The sequence below is a fragment of the Neopelma chrysocephalum genome, unplaced genomic scaffold, assembly GCF_003984885.1.
Source record: "Neopelma chrysocephalum unplaced genomic scaffold, ASM398488v2 Primary Assembly neopelma1_23b, whole genome shotgun sequence".
In the NCBI taxonomy this organism is placed as follows: domain Eukaryota; kingdom Metazoa; phylum Chordata; class Aves; order Passeriformes; family Pipridae; genus Neopelma; species Neopelma chrysocephalum.
Genome location: NW_020897692.1, coordinates 7107329 through 7123314, shown reverse-complemented (window position 1 = coordinate 7123314; position 15986 = coordinate 7107329). Strand labels below are relative to the sequence as shown.

At 36.0% G+C, this 15986-nt stretch overlaps 1 protein-coding gene across 4 annotated transcripts in view; it reads right to left on the bottom strand.

The window, feature by feature from the left end:
- The window catches only part of SNX14 (sorting nexin 14), a 51481-nt gene that overhangs the window by 20911 nt on the left and 14584 nt on the right, over window positions 1-15986 (bottom strand). For 2 of the 4 annotated variants that reach the window (XM_027695935.1, XM_027695946.1), the window contains exons 7-16: window positions 12745-12829; window positions 11271-11427; window positions 10918-10993; window positions 10022-10066; window positions 9863-9943; window positions 9604-9718; window positions 7885-8040; window positions 7470-7594; window positions 7086-7144; window positions 2924-2950 (exon numbers count right to left, since the gene is read on the bottom strand). In XM_027695935.1, the coding sequence (XP_027551736.1) occupies window positions 2924-2950; window positions 7086-7144; window positions 7470-7594; window positions 7885-8040; window positions 9604-9718; window positions 9863-9943; window positions 10022-10066; window positions 10918-10993; window positions 11271-11427; window positions 12745-12829 (926 nt within the window). The remainder of the gene's footprint in view (window positions 1-2923; window positions 2951-7085; window positions 7145-7469; window positions 7595-7884; window positions 8041-9603; window positions 9719-9862; window positions 9944-10021; window positions 10067-10917; window positions 10994-11270; window positions 11428-12744; window positions 12830-15986) is intronic. The other 2 variants (XM_027695953.1, XM_027695959.1) reach the window with 1 other exon arrangement.

Here is a 15986-nt window from a genome sequence, read left to right as displayed (position 1 = left end):
CCAGTAATTCTGGAAAGAAAAAAGTTTCTGTTGAATATGGAATCAGCCTGCGGTTACTTAGGGTGATTCAATATATGCAGTTGACAGTCAAGTTAAAAATTGACGCAGTGAACTGCAGAATCAAAGATTCAAAAGAAATGCATAGACCAATATTAAAAGACAATTGGTACTTTGGAGGACAAAAAACCATCCTGTTTCTTTTTCCTTTAAAACAAAAAATTACTGACTACTGAACAGTAGTACAAACAGAACAGCAGTGATCAGCAGATAAAAAAATCTTCACTGCCCATAAAACCATGCAGACAAGATCAACTGCTGACTCCAAACATACATGTGTGTTACTAATGATCTTCCTGTTTATAATTTTACACAGACTGCATACTTGACTAAAATAGCGTAATTTCCAAATCTTTTGCTTTTTCTATCTCATATTATCATCAGCTCCAAAGCAGACTGGAACCATCTATCTTACTTATCTCTGCTACGCAAAGATAAGGTTGCTTGGCTGCTTGTAGTCTAAATCCATGCTTGAACAATTTTACTCAATTTTTAAACACCCTGTACTACACATTACTGTGCTGAACTGAACCGTTTCATGTTTCTACTTGACTCTTGTTCAAGTGCTTCAACACTGGGTTAGAAAACACAAATCTCAATCAGACAAAACTAGTTTTTCTGGAAGGTTAATAATTCAGATCTCTGTGTTGACTCTTAAAGGAAGTTTTCATCATTCCTGTGAAAACCTGTGCAATTCTCAAGAGCTTCAGCAAACACATTAATTTGCACAAGCTCTGTGATTTGATAGGAGTACTTCAGGCTCAAAGCAGTTTTCCCACACTGATCATGCTCCAGCTGAAGGCAGCATACACCTGTGACTGCTCCTGTATAGAGCCAGGACTCACCCTGACAGCTAGGAAACCAACACTTCAGCCCCAGCGCTAAGCCCAAAGATTACACCAAGTGAATAAAGAGCAATCACTGAACTGGACAAGTATAAAGTGACAAACTAGGATGGGATTCCCTTCACAGGAAGAGATAAACTCAGAACAAACACTGGTGAGTTAGAGGATACACGGACATTCTCCATATACGAAGAGAACATAGGACTGGTGTGGTAAAAGTCCTTGACCAAGCACACAGAGCACAAACCACATTAGATGAACATGGCAAAAAATCTGTGGATGTTGGATATGGACAGACAGCAGGATGACTAACATTCTGAAGAAAAGGAGCAAGAAAAAAAAATATATACTAAAACCAGGTATCACAATGAAAATCTAATATATTCACTGGCTAAGCAGAAACAGGAGAAAGAACCTGATACTAGGTAGGAGGAAAGAGATGGGACTAGGATGGGGCAGGCTCAAGACATGAGGGACCAAAGAGAACAGCAGGTAGCTAGTTTAGAATAGAGATTAGAATTTTTAAGACCTGTCAACTCTGCTACTGTCAACAAATATATATATGTACAAAACTCGCTGGAAAGAGCATCCCACTCCCTCTGGAGCTAATCCACGTAATAGCATTATTAGATGGTCATTCTATAGTTTGCTTTCTTGGCAGGGCCCTCTGCAGAGAGCCTAAAGGTTCCAATATTCCTGATGAATGTTGGAATATGACAACAAAACATTGGAATATTTTTTTTTTTAAAACTTTTCAGGAGTCACACATACCTAACATTAAAAAAAATTAAAATTATTGTTCACTCTATAACTGGGAAATGCAGACCAAAGATTGCAGTACTGCCACTAAGCACTCTGGCATTCTTTAATCATGGATAGTTGCCAAACTGTTTTCCCACAGGATACCTGCCTCATTCAATGCACCGAACAGATCTTGGCAAGTGATGAGCCAGGGCTACACAGACGAAGTATGCTGTTGGGAGCCTCTTTGGGTCAAGAAGTATCAGACCAGTTGTATATACCAGATGGGTTAGATATTAATATGCATGTGAAATCAGAGTACCATTTCTTTCTGGCTGACTAAAACCCCTACACCCAATGAGGAGAAATGCTGAGCACATATTGCCACACTTGAAAAATCAATGAGCTGCATTTACATCTGAAGTACTCCTTATTGCTCAACAATCTAGCAAGTTATAACTCAACACACTGAACTGGGACATAAAATATAAAAGCATCTAATTACCTTGATTCCTAACCTGAAAAATGAAGTTGAAAGATACTCATACTAGTATCGAGGGAAATTTATGCCATACTGATGCTCTGATAAATTCCAAGGAAAAGTCCATAAAGAAGCTTGGATAGCATGTATTTGAAGAGGCACAAATAATGAGAAAACAAACCACTGAACAGCTATTAAGGCATTAATAAGTGGTCACAGTCTACCTACAGCCAATTATAAAAAATAGCATATATTGTCATCAAACCTGTAACAGTCACAAGAGAAGCTGCAGAGAGAACTAATTTGGGGAACTGTTGTTTTTGAGTGCTTGATAATAATAATAAAATGGTTATATATGCATGCGATGTTAGACAATGATCACCCTGAATACAGCTGTGCAAGACAAAACAAGCACTTAAGTGGATAAAATCTCAAACAGGATCTGGAAATATGACATGGAGTAAAGGAAATTTTGGGGCAATCAGCAGTCACAGGCCAAAAAAAAAAAGCTTCAAATATATTTCACAACAAATGACAACAGATAAACTGTTAACAGCAAACAATGTTAATGTATTGTAAACTCGTGAAATTAGTAATTAAGCAATTTCTAAACACTTGTGAAGAGGACATGGGGAGTAAAGCTTTTTGTGAGGAGAAATGCACTTTAGTCTAAAGAAGACATTCACATGTTTTTTACATATAAAATGGACAGTTAACTACTGTTATAAAGGCTGTGTGATGAAGTCACAAGAGATGCAGTGTAACTAACGCACATTAATTGAGTGTTAGATAGACTTACCGTAAGTCATCCAAACTCAGGCTACTTCTGCAACAACAGGCACATAAATTACCTCCAGAGCCCAGCAGAAAATAATGTTAAAATCAAAAACCAAGTCCACCAAAAAAAAAAAAAAAAACAAAACCCAAACCAAATTTGAGATACCTATCCCAGCAAAACTGAACTGGCTTTGACCATCACCATGGATTAGCAAAAAAGGTGATACAATTAGGAGTTTCTGACCTAAAATCCCAAGAAAGTGAAATGTGAACAGTACCTGTACATTTCATCACTACAATCTTGGCCTTTGAATTTAAAACCTCAGTTACTAAAACTTTCAGGTCTTCACTGACATTCACAGAAGCAAACGACAATTTACAGATAACAACTTTCATTATTTCAGCTATCTGTAATGCCAAACAGGCAGCTAATTTTTTCTATAACCTATGTTCAGAAGTCACGTAGGAATCTAGTTAATTTGGGCAATACAATGAAAAGGCCGTGGATTTATTTTATGTAGTAATACACACCTCATACCCCCCCTTTGTATTAGATATAGTAAAAGCCACTATTAAAAATTAAAATATCTTTTTTCAATTTTTATTCCACAGATTTTACAAATTGTCATGTATTTTTGACATTCTACATAACCTGGTAACATTCTACATAAAATCCTATGTTTGGTGACAGTGTTAAATTCTCAGAGCTACTGAACTCTGGACAAACTGATAAGGGATTAAAATACTAAAATTTTAGATTTTGTTTTGCAGAAGGGTCTGATCGTAAGACATCTTACACTGTCTTTAGCCATGTTAACTGCAAAACTGGAAACATAACCTACCAAGTTAGAAATTATGGTGACTATTACACTGCACAGAACTGTTCACAGACTTAAATCCACGGGTTTTTACTCCTAACCACTCCCTGAAATTGTTAGTATCTTTTCTACTTGGACCTTTAACTTCAAAAACATTAATTTCATTGCTATCCCAATGATGAGAAATCAGCATGCATCTATTTCTATTTGTGGTCACGGCATGTAGAAAATCAAGACAGATGTACAGCTGTCCAGAAATCTGTGTGCTTATATTACATGACAGCTTTTCTTTTTTCGTTAGACTTCCAACCCAGAATACCTTTAAGTAATGTAGTAATATATTATAAATACATAACCATGAGAGGAGGAGAGGGAATACTTGTCGTCTCTCTCACTCTATCCAAATTAAGGCAACAGAACTGGACCTTAGAGCACCAGTTATCACTGGCCACACACATTAAACATTAGGTAGAAAACATCGTTATGGACTTAAAACTGTTGACAACCACAGCTAGTTATCAAGTTGTCAGAATATCCTCAATGTGAGTTCTTTACATTCCAGAAACGCTTGAGATTTCCCACCTATTGCCTTAGCAGTTTTCATAGCACACATTATTTGTCCTATCTGTATGCAAAAAGCTATGATTATTTTGTACAGTTCAAAGAAATGATTCAAACAAAAAATTACAGTCACTTCTTCCTACCTTCCCACCAGTATTTTCTAGAAACTCTGTAATTTTCTTGTCTTACAATAAGTGAAATGTTTCAATACATTACTCACATGCACATTCCACTGGGATTTCATACCTACTCCTTGACTTGATTTTTCAACCAGCAGTATCTGTGCAATATACACACAGTACCCATACCAAAGCATCAAAGATACGGGAAAAAAACCTCATCTCTTTGCATGTGACTTCTTTCAAGTGGAAATAATAACAGAAAAGGGAAGAGAAGGCAAGACAAAGTGTATGGAATAACATCTGGAATAATTCCATGAGTATGGAATGTTATTATGTTATTACAGAATTTCCCCCTCGTTGGCAGTGACTGTACCAAATTCTGCAGAGGGAAACTCCAAAGCAACAGGCAAACTACTTGCAGATAGGATCTGTGTTTCATGGAAATAATCACTGAAGTACCACTTCAGGAATATAATCTAGTATCATAAATCAGCATACATACTGAGGGCATTCTCATTGTTCCAAAATGTAAACCAGACACATTTTCGCTAATGCTGTAACAGTCCCCAAATAAAATTTGCTTATTTTGTAGCCAGAGAGGTATTTCAAAAACTCCAGGTAGAGACTGCCTATAATTTCACCCGTTCTATTTTTAAAAGCAAAGCACCAAGGAAGCGACCTAAATGTTTTCATACTTTACCTAGATTTAAGAAGTCTATGATGGGATACTTCCAACCCCTGACATGAATAATTTTGGGAAAGAAACCAGAAAGTAGCTTTAAATATCTAGATGAAACCCTGTAGCCATTTTCAACAGAAGGTGAAGTGTGTTTTAAGGTGATGCCAAGATTTTGCCCTCAAAAAGGCACGAACAAAGGAAACTGCTTAGAGACAGAGTCTGTAGCCTTTAAGCAGGAGGTACTTTATTTCGCGGGCCTCCGGAATGCCCGGGGAACAGTCAGGTCATCCTGGAAAAACTGCTCCGCCTTATCAGTAAAGGAACAGGTTTATATATGATTTTTACAAGTGATTACAACACTTCTGCATACATATTCATAGAATTGCAACATACATTATCAATATTCATAACAGGTGGAGTTTAGGCGGAGTTAGAGGTGTGGTCTTCAATTTGGGGAGAATCTGGGATGGGAGATCCGGCCTTCATCCATCGGAATACCCCTGCCCACTCTGCATACTCATCTTGAACTTTGTGAACTTTCTTACTTTGGCTGACTTCTTAGTGTATCTGGCAGAGGTTTCTGATGATTTTGCAAGGATACCCAGATCTTGGCCCATCTTCCTTCTTTATCAAGGAGTTCTTCTAAGTACATGAGTTTCTGTTCTGCTGTACCAGTATGTTCTGCATACTTTAATGAATCATCATTTCTGATTATTTCTAAAACTAAGTTTGTCTACTTCTTGCTTATACTTATATTCTGAATTGAACTCTCTACTGTTCATATAGTTATATTTGCTTTCTGGGCCTTATCTGGCTTCAAAGGTCACCATTCCTAGTGGAGTACCACGTAGGAAAGAAATGCAGTTTGGTCTAGCTGCATTCCACGCCTCTTTGCTGAGAAACAGAAGCTTCCCAGCACCAACGTGAGAACACACTGCACTAAAGCTCCAGTCCTGGATCTACAAGAACTACGGAGACTACATGAAGGATGTCACCAATGGAGATATATTAAGAGAACAACCATGTATTTTTGAAGAACAGGAGCAGGGAAGAAAGATATGTCCCAGTAATACATCTCACAGTAGGCTGCAAAACAAGGGAGCTGCTGCTAGGTGTATCTCTATTGAAAGCACAAAAGGTAAAATAAATTGCTGTTACTCCTCTAGAAGAGTTTACCATCTAAGATGACAAACACTAGCATTTTCCATTATACCACAGATCTTACTTCATACCAAGAAAGAAAGCCCATCCAAATTAAAGACTGAAGTTTTCCTTCTTTTGGCTAGGCCATAAGAGCAATTCAGTTGGGCCAGTCTATGACATTCAATATAAAATGAAAGACAAGAAATCATAAGACCTCAAGGTTTATCAACCAAACCCCAAAGTGGGAGATCACCCATCCACACCACAGGAGATGCTCTTCTCCATAGGCCCTAAGGAGCCTGAAGGAGGTCTGTAAGTACATAGCCCAAGCTCAGAAACAAGCTTTCTGACACTACATTTCTGCAATGGAGTTGGGGGATAAAAAGCACATTTCACCTGGGAGACATGGCAAATCCTCCTTGTCACAAAAAAGAAGAGATTCTCATACAGGTTGGTTAGACACAGGGTACACTGTACCTGTCCCTTTAACATCTGAAATCGCAGAAGACCCAGCTTTGCACCACTAAAAAGCTATTACATATACACAGTCAATTAAACCACAACTATATTTCTACATTATCTTATTCTCACTGTACAATTATTTTCCCCTTCCCTCTTCCCAAATGTTGAGGTCTAAATCACATTTTAAATTCTTTATATAAAACACTTCAAAGGGAAGAGATATCTTGTATAATATTGCTTGCTTCTTTAATATGTAATTTGTTCATTTAAAAACAAAAAAGCTGCGGTAAAAATTTAGTCAAATTAATATTAGGCAGTAGCAAAATTCCTATAGTTTAATATTCTCATGCTTTTAACTAACAATCAAAGAAAAACACTTAAAAACTCTACCATACCTACCTGTTAAACTTTGAATTGCGTGTTGGTGACTCTGCTCCTCTTAAAAGGTGTCTGAAGTACTATAGGAGACAAATAAGGTATCAAAGAAAACACTGGATTAATTGAAGAAAAGCCTACAATGCAACAACATTGCAAAATTTAGGAAACAAGAACAGAAGTAATAGGCAAGCTGACCATAATCACACAAATTGTTCTGTGATGTTGCACTGAACCAGAATAAATTCAGTTTTCCTACTGAGATTGGCCCAGCTCTGGAATGCTAACTGAAGTGGAAAATGAAGCCATATTTTTGAGTTCTAAATATGCATGACTGTTGTAAACAGCGTTATCCTAAAAAAACACAATCTTGCTTTTAAGACTACTCTTCAAATCTTTCACACTTACCTCATCACTGTGACAGAACATTGGAGTAAAAACATTCTCAAGCAGAGAAAGTACATGCTCATAAGCTTCAAAAAGACACCGCATAGTTTGAAGTTTCACAACATCCATATATGGACCTTCAGCAACTATAAAAAAAATTACAAGTATGAATAGAGAGGGATATATATATATATATACACAGACATAAAAGTTCATAGGTTTTTTTTCCTGGTCTGAGCTTGTGATTACTTTGCAAGGTACTATAAGTTTTACAAATAAAAAATAGAAATAAACTGACAAAAAAAGGATTAAGTGCAATATAGCAAGGAGATAGCAATTTTTAAAACTGACGATAGTTAGCTAAATTTTTCTTCACTTTACTACAGAATGCTGCTTAAATTCCAGTGTACATTATTCCTTTCAAATTTAAACTTACTTCTTTGAATTTCTTCCACTATGAAAGGGTCAAATCTAATTTTGTCAATGCTTTCATCCAAACAGTAAGTTTTGTAAATTTTCTGTACTTCCTCATGAAGAGACATCTTTTCGGTATCTGATAGTTCTGGTCGCAAAATTCGGTCATTGAATTCCTCTGGGAAGTAAAGGAAAGAAAAAGCATTTCTTGATCAATTTGGTGAACAAATATCATCTTGAAGAACCCTAAAATATCAACTCATCTTCCAGCAGACAGAGCAATTTGTAAAACTTCAAAGTTAACAGAAGCACAAGGAGCTCAAAATCTTAGGTAATAAGGTAGCTGCCTTCTTATTAACTATAATTCAGATTTGTTAATAAAATTACTAAAAATATATTGCAATTAAACCAAATTATTCCTTATCACAGCAAATATAAATCCATTAAGTCATTCTAGCATAAAAATGAATCAGAAAAATGATTTTTTTCTTCCTAAATTACCCAATTGCAAATTGATGTTTTCTTTTAGCATAATTTCCAGTTCACGCTAAATGCACACATATACAGAGGTCCAACAGCCCTTTATACTAATCATCTGCCCATCTGCCTATTCTGCTATTTCATTCCTAAGACCTAATCCATTGTAATAATTTCAATATATTTATTACTGTGCAATTCTACTCGATTTTTTTTATTATTTTCCTCAGTAAGTGCTTCTTACCCAAAATGTATCCATCAAGTGAAAAACCACCTACCATAGGCAATTTGGGACAGCATAGCTGGAGGCCCCTAAACCTCATTCTTTTGTTTTATAAGCTAAGCACAGATTTGCCACCTATGAGAATGTAAGAGAAGTTTACAAGGAAGAAAATGCTGAGGTTTGCCCAGAAAAAGACTGATCATGGGTAACAGAGTAAACTTCCTGCTAAAGGATTAAGGGCACACAAGAAGCACAGAGATTATTTGTATTTCTCTTCTGCAATGATTAATGATTTCTGCAGTATTTTATGAGATTAAGTGTGTCTAAATTAATTTCACATCCTCCCAATATATATATGTCCTTGGGATAAAAAGGCACATCCATTATGTCCTACGAAATATGAAAATACTTATTTACCAAAACCAAAAAGCAACATCATTTTGGTAAGCCAGTAATTATTTGTTGTCCAACAAACCTGAAATAATCCACTCAAATTTGTAGAAGCTTCACAAATCTTATCATTGGAAAGTAGAAGGCTTTTCAAACAACACCTGTGCAATGCTAAAACCAAACATATGCCTCACCACCAAGGTACAGGTTACTGAATAAAACATTTCAATACCTTTAATGTTATGTTTCTGTTCTTTACAGAAATCAGAATTTTACAGCTAAATGAACATGAGAAGCTTTTAATGCTGAACATCTCATTTTAGAAATACTTTAGTAACCACATATCAAAAAAAAGGCAGTTGTACTTTGTATCAGTGGCCAGAATTTTTCTTTCTTACAAGAATATTCTATTTTAAAGTGTGTAACTTTTATCAATAAACAGAAATACACTTAAGCCCTACAGTCCACATCAACATCAATGTTGCCAAGATTAGCACAGAAGAATTGGGACACATTAAAGTAAGTGAACACAGATTCTGAAAGGTAATCTTTTGCTAAATAATGCTGCCTAGTTCTGAGACTAAATATTCACTTCAACCTGCAAATGCTTAATGATAATCAAACAACTTGAGCACACGTATGCAATCTTACCAACAGTCAGGCAGAACTGCAGCACATGTACTGCCCCTTCCTGTTTCAGGAAGTTCATAAACCGAAATAAAAGGTCTTGTTGATCTCTAATCTCCTTTAGCTCCAGTTTCAGTACCTGAGTAAGTTAAAAATGCAGTCAGCCAATTTTCAAACTTTCAGAGAGTCCATAAATAATATAAAGAGTTGTAGAACAAAAACAGCAGGTAAAGCAAAACACTTATTCAAAACAGGAAAGGAAATAAATGTTGCCCTTGCTTACAGATGGTTTTTTATTTCTTGGCTCCGCAAATTTCTGAAGGAATGGAACCAGTGAAGAAGTAGGCTCAGTTGCTATCTCAGGCTGCAGAAAAAAAATTACAATTGTTAAGAAAGCTTCCTTAACAGGTGAACAAATCGCTATTCCTTTGTCAGTACTTACTGGACTATCATCAATGAAGATCAGCAGCAAATGGTTGACAGTGTCCTGCAGGAAAACACAATATAAAATTAATATTAAAGAAACTCAACAAAATAGATGAAAATCATTTCAATACTATGTTATGCCCAAGTTTAAACCTATGACTATATTTAATACTTTTTAAAAAGCAAAGTCTGGAAGCACATGTTTGAGAATCGACCTTCAGTGGTCTCTTCAAGATTTTACAAGTCAGGGAGTTTCTGAAGAGACCTGCACAGAAACATTCTTTACCAGCGGAAGAAAGCTCTACAGAGTATTTTTACTGTAAGCACAGATCTAATGAACTAATACTTCCACAGCTACAGTACTTTCTGTTTGCAGCTAGGTGATGCTTGCATAAGTATTGCAATTTTGCCTACTAAAATACATGCATAAACAAAATCAAAGATGGAGTGTTCCATCTTTGGAAATAAATGCCCTTTTATTGGCAGAATTAAGGACAAAAGTATTGATTTCAATATAGCTGCAAAAAAGGCTGTTTCACTTAGACTGCTATAAAGACCCACATAACTAGAGTTCAAGTACTCGAGCCCTTGTTTAAATATAGCAATAGCAATTAGCAATTTGAAGATGTTTACACTAGCACAGCATTCTCCCATTTAACAGTTCTTCATTAAAAATACATTCTTAAGAGATCACATCAATACTGTTATTTTAGTCAGTTCAGTGAGTTAAATACTCAAACCAATTACATGAAGAAACAAAATCATTGGCCACAAGATTCCTTTATCTTTTATGCAGTCAAAATGCACAGCAAGTAAAATCATTCTGCATCATTTGCTTTACCCACAACAAACTTAGTAGGAAAACAGTAATACTGAATAAATTAACATTATTTTTGTGCTCCAAAGTCTTACAGGATCAGCTAAGAAATCCATTGAGGGAAGGAAAACAGAACCAGGTAGAATCTCTCTTATCAGAAGAGCCAGGGATCTGGAAAGAAAAGAAAATAAAAATCCAAACCAGTATTAGATTACATAATTTTCTAAGTGAAGTTTCCAATGCTGTTATATACTACTGGGAATATTTTAGGATTTAATAATATCGTAAGCATGCTATTTTAAAGACAAATCAAAAAAATCATAAACAAAGGGATAAGAAGGAGGGATGAGGAGAATTACTTTGGAGTTCATTCTTTCATTTCCCAAAATTACTGTACTACATAATACGGAGATACCTTAAAAAATACAATTCTAAATAAATTCTATACCTGCACTCTGTTGACTTTGGGGGCAAAATATATGGAAAAAGAAGTTCAGTAAGTTTTCTTAAGTAGTGAAGTTCATCTCTTCGGCTTCTCAAAGCAACATGGAGTTCTGGTCCATATTCTTCTAAAGCAGCCTGCTGCAAAAATTCTGCATTTTTTACTGAAAGTAAAAAACAGTATCACAAGTAGTTTCAGCTTTTTCTTACTGTGAAACAAAAGGCAATTGCTTTCCATTTGAGCTAAAAAGTAAATAGTACATATACAACTGCCAAAGGGATAAAATGTTGAAACTTTACAAAAGAACCTTGGCTTAGACTTTGAAGCCTGGGTATGTAAAAATAAATCCTCACACTAAAATAAGAATTCCTTCACCAAACAATTGCAGTTTGCATGGTATCCAGAATGCTTACTCATCTATAATTATCAAAGAACTCATTTTCAGCTGCTATTTCACACATCAGCCCTTAGGAAACAAGTCTTTTCCTTTAAAACACTGAAGAAAATGTCTATGTTTTCAGTGCTGTACATTTAAAATACAGTTCTTTTCTGCTAAAGAAAAATGTTTCCCACTCCTTGGTAGAAATCAAAGGAAACACGAAATGTGGCATAAACAGTACTGCCAGATTATCTAGTATCTCATCATTGTTGTGCCACGAAAGAGATCCAACGTAATTATGCTATGTCTCCTTAGTCATGTTATTCATTACCCACTACTCACAGGACCAATAGCATATATTTATGGATATCAAGCAGAAGTTTTGAGGGAAGGAAGAAAAGTTCATGACTCCAGTTAAAGTAAACATCTATGCTTAAAAGTTGAATGAAACCACATTTAGTAGATACAGCACTGTGGAACGCAGCCAGTGAAAAAAATGAAGATAACAACAGCAAGTGTTTTCACATATTCCTTCAATGTGCAGTTTTAATGCAATTTTTACATTAGACATATAAAGATACTTTTACTTGGATAATAATTAAATATACTACTGGTCGAAGTGTCTCCATGGCTTACAAACATGAACCTAACTTTTCAACATACTGATCAACTCCACTAATGCAGATGTGAAACCATTCTACTCATGAGTTAGAGTTACGGTACAGTGCACAGACATATAAATCCTTTCATCTATAACTGCTCATCTGGAATATAAAGGAAAAACTTCAAGAAGCACTGGTAAATGATCTTGAATGCTCTAAATAGACAAAAACACATTCCTGTTTACCATAAAGAGACAGAAATTTAGTATTTTCAATGTGGGGAAATAAAACCCAAAACAGAGAGTACAAATATGTACTGCAATTTTTTCCCTATCTGTCTTTGCAATCATCGGAAGAAAAATGCAAGAGGATCACTATTTTATTTTAAAAGAAGGTATGAGGATGAAAAGTTGTAGCAATATAATCAATCTCAAACATGCATAAAGAAACATTCAAACTTGCCCTTTGAAACTGACAATGTATTAGGTCTTTACATTACCTTTTTGCCTGGCCTTGGCTATCACTTCTATGTGTTTCATTGCTGCCTTGAGCATCTTCTTTGTTACAACAGTTGGAATATCCACCTAAAGAATAGTTTAAAAATAAAGCCAAAATTGTTCTATTTTTTTCCCCAAAATTTATTACAGACAACTATCAAACATAATAATTTGCTTCTATGTCCCCATTCTAAGCAAAGAACAAATCATCAAGAAACAATTCATGAGTTCTCTAGATGAACTGACAGTATGCTCATTCTTCTGGGCAAAGCACGTAACAGCATGCAGAACTAAATGCCATAAATGACACTGTTAACACATTTATTGTCAACTCATTCCCATTATAATTCTTCCATTGCTATACACACAGTGTGATTTCCAAGTCACAGTATATGAAGCCTAGTTCTGCGTGAAGATTTGACCACCAACAAAAGCAACAAGTTAACTATGCTCTGCTTCTAGTATTTCTGTACCTTAGCACTGTGCAATTGTGTCCGCAAGGACTAAAAGTAAAGAGAGACCCTCCTACACACATGCAGAAAAAATGTCACACCTCAGTGGCAGAACCAAAAGATAATTTGAGTTACAGAGTTAGGATGACCATTGCTGCCAACAATGCTACCATGTGATCATAAGCCAAAAAACATGTATGATTTAATCAAGGATTGTATTACGGTCCTGCATTTAAATTTTCTTTGATGGTTAAGAAAAAGAAAGGAGAATTATAGATCAAGTCAGGCACAAATGGACCTTGTGATTTCTTAGCCCTACTCCAAGCAGGCTCTGACTAGGGTGCTCAGGGCTCTATCAATCCTAGCGCTGAAAACCTCCAGGGATGAAGACAGTCACCTCCTCCAGCCCCAATCATCTTGGTGGCCCCTTGGTTGAACCAGCTCTGCTCTCTTGTAAAGAGGAGCCCAAAACTGGATCAGTATCCTAGATATCATCCAAAGAGCATCAAGTAAAGCCAGATAATCACTTTCCTTGACTGACTGTCTCTGCTCCTGTTAATACAGCCCAGGATGCTGTTGGCATCGTCAGCTGCCACTGACAGCTCATATTCAGCTTACAGCCTACCATGGGCACCAGGCCCTTTGCAGCAAGCAGAGCTTCTCTCCGCAGCCAGTCAGTCCCCAGCCTGTACAGCTTCTTTATCCACTGTAGCAGTTTTCACAGAAACTCATCTAGAAATGGATTTACACTTTGCATGCTCTTTATTTTAAGCAAAAGACATCTCAGAGATGTAAAAACATACACTTGTAAATGTTCAAAATCTAAGACTTTTGAATAAGTTTCTTTCCTAATCAAATTTGTCTCTCCTTCCATACAGCATAAAAGTGCTTCTTACCAGACAAGGAAAGAGACAGTGCAATTCCAAAGGCCACCAGACCTGAGAGAAAAGCTGGGGTTTTATTCAATTGTACAAGGAGAATATTACATATTCCTGCACACTCCCCTGTAATATTTGAGGTACACAGCTATGATCTGGCCTGGCCAGCCCAGACAAGCCAGTACAATTGATTAGAACTGCCTAAAAGTAAGGTCAACCTCCTATTTACAAGCAGGAAAGGAGGAACTTCTGCATATCAATGGAAAACCCCTGTCTTTTGTGCCTCACATTTCAACAGTAATTTCTATAAGTCAAGAGTCTCCTACGGAACATAGGGATAGGGCAGTGTTTACTCCTGCAGAAGTAAGTCGAAGAGCACAGCAAGCAAATTATTATCAACACTGCAGTAGACACTGGGAACGTTTGACAAAAGCTTCAATCAGACACAGGGCTACCTATACCACACTGTACAAAGGGAAACCCTTTACTTTCCCTTCAAAATCCATAACCAACCCAGAAATGGCCACAACAAGGAAAACCCAGATTTGAATTACTTCAGTATACACTTAAGAGCTGACTGACCTAAGGTGCTTGTTACCTCATTCAACAGCCTCAAAAAAATCCACCTAGGCAGCTTTAAACAGAAAACAAAAGCATGCATTTCACTGAAGCAACCCGTAATTTTACATCTCAATTCAGAAGTAGATTTTTTGGCAAAAAAAAAAAAGATATAACCTAAAAAGAGGAAAAACAGTCTGTTTTTTCTTACACAATTCTTCCTTGATTTCAACACTTCATCTCTATTAGCTAGAACTATTGCTTTCAAAAATTTAGTAATAAATCCACATCAAAATACAGCTGCTTAGCAAAGGTATATAACTATTTTATTTTGCAACTGGTGATGAATTTCTCCTCAAATGAGGCTATAAAGGACAGTGTATCAGAGCTGAAAGGCTATATAAAACATTGCCATAACCCTTTTGAGCTAACTACTGAAGCTTTAAACTAGGAATTCTGAAATGACACAAAGTTGGTACTTTATTTGCAACTTGCCTATCAACTCTAATTTCTACTCACAACATTTTTCGAAGTACATGCAGCACAACTGTTAATTGAAGCTGTCTGAATCTGTATGTGGGTGTGTGCATAAACAAAAACACGCAGCAGGAAAAAAGTATGAGCTGAAAAATATAGCATAGCATGAGACACCATGCACCCCTGCATAGCTAAGCATGCCAAGTTTCAATTTTGTTCCAAAACACAAAGTTTCTATGAGTATATTTTTGCTTGAGGTATCAGTACCACTTCACACAAAGAGTCAAAATATATTATATTATTCTGTAGAATGCATACAAATAAATTTAAACATTTGTAAAGAACAATGCATTTCTGTGATTATTTTGTAGGTCCCCTGACAGTGCTTAATACTTGCACATATCTTGAGTTTTTGTAGCGCATATACAATACCGATATACATACTATTGAAGATATTACATTTAAATCATTACTGTCAAAGGCAGATATGGTAAATTAACACTCTACTTAAAGAAGCTGTAGCTGATCTAACACTATTAATACCTTATTACATAATTTTCTGAGTCAACAACAGACCCACAAACAGTGTAACTAATACAGGCATGTACTACAACTCCAAACTGAATTTTAAGACCCTGGTCCAAATTTTTACTTTGAAAGATCTACTCCACTTCCACAACTGCACACACTGTCTTTGCTACACAGACATTTCCTGATTTTCTCTCATGTTCACTTTAAAAAGCAACATGCCTGAGTTACAGTAAACAAGAAAGTCATATGGATTTGATATATAACAATGACAAAATCAAGCTGTTAATCAATTATGACAGAGTACACATACAACTTGTAGCTCAGGAAATATTGCTGTTACTAGGGTGG